A 6,000-nucleotide genomic window follows, 5' to 3' on the forward strand; every position below is an offset into this window, starting at 1 on the left:
ATGGGAAGTTGTGTTCAGCATGAAATTCACAGGTTACAAAATACAGTATGTTAAATAACAGAATATCATAATGGTTATCCTGATCTCTCAGTTGTCATAGGTGCTAATAAATTCCAGACTACTACAAAGGCTTTGTTAGATATGGATAAAGTACATAAGAAGAGGTGTGATAGACTTCTGTAAGTTAAGCAATATTCTACTTTAAAATATTCTTCTGGCCCATTGAGCTACTGGACTATACATGTGATATGACATAGGGGATTCAGTCATAGGATTTTTTAAAAGATGGACAGGTGAAAAATATAGGATTGAAATAAAAGTAGCCTGGATAGTGGGTAATTTATGTATATGGATGCAATAAAGGGTGTGGGAGTGAAGGCAATATAGTAATATGTGGTAGAATGAAAAGATTTGGTTGCATGTAACTCTGAATTGACATGTTTGAATTGAGTCGGACTGTCTTCGGTGAGGAAAAGCCAAGTAACGGGTAGGTGATGGTGGAAGGGCAAATCTTTTGAGGAGGCAAAATGTTACTTTAACAAAAAGTATGTTACGAATGTATGAAAATGGTAGCAGAAAGACTATAAAGTAGAAAGTAATGTTTTTTTTTTATCACAAGTCCTGTACTTGAGCAACCATGACTACAGGATGCTGGGATTCTGTTTACAAATGAAATTGCTGAAATGTGAAAGGATCAAAGGCCAAAAAGCAGATTGAGTTCATTTAGACAATATTTTGGACCAGTTATATACGAGTATTATATGGGTATGTAGTTATAGGAATGTCTTGGAATGTACTAAAAATATAGAAAATTTATATTCCTTTGGCAAAGACTTAAATCAGTTGGATATTTAATTCCATCAGATAGAGGAAGTTGGAATGTTGTCCAAGTTGATTTCTAAAGGGAATATTTGGTGTAAATGTCATATCATACTAGTCTATATTAAAGAAGAGTAAGCTTTTATAGTAATACCTTTGTCTGAGGTAGCTTTCAATGACAGTATAGTATGATCTAGTTTCCATAATTAGTTACAAGTTAAAGAAGGAATGTAACCCTTCTAATAGATTTAAACCGTAAATAAATTTGCTAGTTGTGTGAATATTCTTCTGTGATCTGAAACAATTCAATAGTCCAATGCTGCACCTCTAATTATTTCCAATACAATGCAGATACTTCAAATTGTATCTTTTCTGTGCTAAACAGATACTTTTTACCATTGTTCTTCAGAGATAAAATTTTAATTTTGGAATTGTAAGATAATTTTGAAAATTGTATTTTTTTTTTTTCAGGGCGGTGTAGATGCATTACCATCTGTTTTTGAGGCTTTAACAGCATCAGGCAGGTTTGGAGCAAAGGTCGAGGTTGAACCAGCACCTAGGGTACCATCCCCAGAAGCTACAATCGAATATGTTGAGGATAACAAAAATAGAACGTAAGTTCATGTAATTTGTACATTCTTTATTTGTTTGGCTTAAGTAGTGCAAAAGTGCTATTGAACGAGAAACTACATACTGTATCTAATTTTCTAATCCTTTAGCATATTTCCGTTTCTCCCAAGCACTTCATACTTTGGTAATCTCTCTGTATGTTAATAATTATAATTGTACTTTCCCTCATAAGTAGGAATCATGAAATTATTGTGCTTTGTTCAAATTTTTCATGAACTGTACAAAATTTGTCTACCTCATTGCTGAAGGGATGTCTTATGATTTTCAAAGTTCTCCCAAATATTAATAGCATTGTCTATAGATTATTTTTAACTTTGTTCTATTATTATTAGTAGCCAAGCTACAACTCTGCTTGCTTGCTTGCTTGGAAAAGGAGAATGCTATAAGTCCAAGGGCTTGAACAGAAAAAGCATTGGCCATTTTGTTAAAGTATCTGTTTCATTTAGTATTGTCTAATACGATTACAGTACATGTATATTTACACTTTCCATACAAGAAGCAGAGTTCATATTTGGAATGAACATGTTAGTGTGATACTCTTGAGAGGAGAATATTTATAACAATCATCGTATTTTCATTTTCAGCGTGTATATTGTGAACTCTACTAATGCAGCCTGCCAGAAGTCCCTCGACACCATATGCGAGGCTATTCGTCACTTGGAAGGTGATCATATGTTCCAAACTGAAGAGCAGCATCCACGCATTGAAGAGGAAATTATCACCGAAGAAACTCTCACTATTGAAGATCATGCAGGACAACAGGTGACATTAAGTGGCTCTCAAGTTCCTGTGACCATAGGTAGCCATGTTACCCTAGCAGGTGGGGATGAACCCATTACCTTGCACATGGTAGGTGAGCCACAGGAAGTTCCTCTTGAACTTACAACACATCGTCCTAGCCAACAAAGTTCAAGCCACTCAAATTTACACACCCCACAGCAGTCTACTATAAGCCTTACTACCAGACCTTCTCATCAATCACCAAATCACACCTCTTCAACTACCACGTTATCAAAGGATGATTGTACTCCAGTGTGTAGTATTTCTACAACCACTTCATCACATTCTTCACCTTCTCAAAGTTTGTTGCAGGCGACTAGACCAGGTGTGATCGTAGTTAAACATCCATAATACAATTATGTTTTATCCTTCATTGTTTGTCTGTGTTAATAATATATTAGGAATTTTAAACTCATTGGCCACAGCTCTTCAAGTACTTTCTTTTCTTGCATAAGGTTGTGGATTCCGTGCTTTGTGCTTGACTAGTTGGGAATTTAGAAATGCTAAACATATAATAGCTCAGCATACAAACAGTGGAAGTGACAATTTGCTGTCCTGACATGAAAGAATTGGATGGCCAGTGTGGATTAAGAAACTTGTACATAACGTAACGTGAGTGTATAAAGTGTAGATTTAGGGTGTGAAAAAGTGATGAGTTACCAGAGACACATCCATAGTGACTGGCAGAATCTCATGCTGCATTATATGCTTATTCTCTCTATCGAGTTTGAATGTTGTGCTTGAATGTGTCATATTTGGGTGGCACGGAAGACAATTTTCCAAATTTTGACTGCCAATATTTGTAGAAAATGGTTCGTTTTAGGGGGTTTCCATTCATTCCGTACGTATTGTGAAAAAGTATTTAGGTGTTAAAAAAAGTGTATAAGTACCCTTAAGGTTTGTGAAATAGCAGTTTTGAAATCTAAGAAATAGTATAGTCTTGTGTGCCACTCAAATAATGCCTGCAAAACTGAACAGTGTGTGGAGTTACAAGAGGCTAATTTTGACTTAGCAGCAGTGCATAAAAATTTGGACACAAAGTTTATTTGTAGCAAGAAAAAAATGAGAGAGAAGCTTGTGTAGTTTTCCAATTGCAGGTGTGATGAAAGTGTGTGTTGACACATTTCAATGCCTGCAGTGACCGAAATGTGATTGCAACTAAGTACCTGGAATTGGGTGCATGGTAGTTAATTGGCTCAAAAGTAGTTTCAAGTCTTGCCTCAGTTTTTACTCCCCAAGTTCTTGTGATGTGTAGTAGTTCAGTGTAACCTCCAGCCAGCAGTGTTATTGCTGTTATCAATTTATCAATACTGTATTCTCAAGTAAAGTCCCTTGCCGCCTCAGTGTTACTTGGCTTTCAATTAAAAGGTTCATTCACATAGCTTGAGTAAAATAAAAAGATGGGTTAAAGATCGTAAATGTAAGGGTTGTTTTTGGGTGGGATTAGCTTGGAGCAGTTTCAAAATGTTGGCCAAATTAGTTGGCTGCTGTTATGGGTTCAGATATTCAAACTGCAATTGATTTCCTTTAGGCTTGGGGACAAGAGGTTGAAAAGCAATATATTAGTTATAAAGAGAAACTTGGGTTGCAGTTTAAATCTCTTGAATTTTTCTGGAGAGGCCATATCCGCCCAATATAATGTTTTATATTTAATGAAGGTCTGTGGTTTTTCAAAGATTTGTCTATGGGGGTAAATAAAGATGGGTGTTATTTAGAAGCCTTTAGCATTAATTGCAATGTCTTCTTTTAGATAAAACTTGTCCACTAAGTATTAGAAAGTCTACTTTGGAAAAGTGCAGGCATTTATCATATTTGGAGTAAATGAAGAGAAGGGAGTTGGCAAGTATTTGCATTATTTTTTTTGTTTTTGCAGATAATTGAAACTACCCATTTGGTAAGTTTATATACATATATATATACATAAAATATATCCATTTTTAGATTTTCCAGGTTGACCAGAGCTGGAAGGTCTAGGGAATTGCTCAAGTAGGGTACCCTACCCAGTTCCCTTCTGGCACTTAATTCTCTTATTTAATTTTATGTACCTTAAAATTTTTATTTTTGTTTAGATATGAAAAAAAATATACATACAGTACATGTATACCGGTAGCATTCCTCGGTGATTGATTTTGTGCAGAATGTTCTAGTGCCAGAATGGGACTTGTATTACCTCTGTATAGTTTTGGATGCAGTCTGGGGCATTTAGAAGCAACCAGTAGCAGTACAGGAATATGTCGTAATGCCTTTTAATTTTGGGATGGCAGGTTTTAGTTTTATTGGGACTTTGCAGAGCTTTCAGACTAGAGGGTATAGCATGTGACTTTTTACAAAATTTCCCTCTCGTAAATCAGCTTTACTGATATGCAGCTAATTGCAAGAATTTAAAAGGCCAGTACTTATCTAAAAGTAATGTCTTTAATTTCTATCCTTTTTACTTGTTTTTTTACTTCCATCTAAAATAGTGATCCTGCTATTGGCTGCTTGGTGTGTTTTTTCCATATTTTCATATCTTTAGAAGATATTTGTAATTTACTGTACCATTGTACAGTTTTAATGTAGCCATTGTTACTAATTGAAGTTTGTGTGAGTGTATAAGTATTATACGTAAACTGGAGATAAACCGACTTGGCAGGTAGGTTAATGGATGTAATTTTTTTTTTAATATATATATACACATATATATATGATGCGAAGTTGTTGTCCGAGAGTTATGATGTGCAAATGTGTTGGTGTTGTTGAATTTGATATGCAAGGTTTGCATGTTACAGAATGTTTGTATTGTACCACATTGCAAAGATGGTATTGCCAATGTGTAAGCCAAAGACCTAATAGCAAAATTTGCTATTGTGTCCAAAGTGAATCATTGTTCCGAGAGAGGTATTCATATTTAATTTCTAATAAAATTATGGTTATTTTTTTTTTTAACCAGATTGTAGCACAATACAAACATTAAGATTAATTGTTTTCTAAAACTTACTGAAGTGTAAGGTATCAGTACAAATATTTATTATGGGCTATTAGCTTAGACATTTCCACCCCTTTCCCTCATAATTAAAAGCCAATAAATTAACAGAACAATGACAATTTAGTTGCTTTTCCTCCCGTTGAAATTTGTGCTGTGTACCCAATACTCTCATAAGCTTACAGGATAACATGCACACTTCATCTACAATAGCAGTTACTGACAAGTATGCAATTCCAGTGCAAAAATTTTGATATATATTAATTGTACTCATTCTTTTTAAATAAATTGTTACTAGTATCATGTTGATCTGTTTAAAAGTAACTCATCCACTATACTTTGGAAAGTAACAGTAAACAATTAAGGACGGCAGGTACTATACTCTTGTTTTATACCACCATTGTCTGCAGGCTAACTCCTATAAGCCAAAGATTTTTAATTTACATACCTTCGTACATTTTTAGTGCTGTTCTTGAGAATTATTGTACAGTTGTCTAAAACCTCGCAAACTCCATTGTTTCCCTGGCAGACATCTGCTTTTTTTTCTTTTTTACAATTTCATTATGACTGGAGAAGAAAATAAACTTGATTGTGTAATATAATTGTATGTATTATCCTTGGTAACAAAAATATCCTATACATACTTGGAATGACAATTTTAAGATTTGTTCTAGTATATTTTTAACACTAAAATCTCCTTTGCAACATTTGAAATACATTTTAACTAGAACTAAAAATTGGAAAATAAAAGTTATAAAGAGATGACTTCAAATTAGGGTTAGCTAATCAATCAATCATGACTTCACCGA

At 34.2% G+C, this 6,000-nt stretch overlaps 1 protein-coding gene across 2 annotated transcripts in view; it reads left to right on the plus strand.

Moving 5' to 3' along the window:
* crp (cropped) overlaps positions 1 to 5,793 on the plus strand; it is an 88,361-nt gene extending 82,568 nt beyond the window's left edge. For both annotated transcript variants that reach the window (XM_068374044.1, XM_068374043.1), the window contains exons 7-8: positions 1,291 to 1,433; positions 2,034 to 5,793. In XM_068374044.1, coding sequence (XP_068230145.1) covers positions 1,291 to 1,433; positions 2,034 to 2,580 — 690 coding nt within the window. In that variant the 3' untranslated portion in view covers positions 2,581 to 5,793. The remainder of the gene's footprint in view (positions 1 to 1,290; positions 1,434 to 2,033) is intronic.
* Positions 5,794 to 6,000: the final 207 nt, after the last annotated feature.

This window comes from Palaemon carinicauda, chromosome 5, assembly GCF_036898095.1.
Source record: "Palaemon carinicauda isolate YSFRI2023 chromosome 5, ASM3689809v2, whole genome shotgun sequence".
Taxonomy (NCBI): Eukaryota; Metazoa; Arthropoda; class Malacostraca; order Decapoda; family Palaemonidae; genus Palaemon; species Palaemon carinicauda.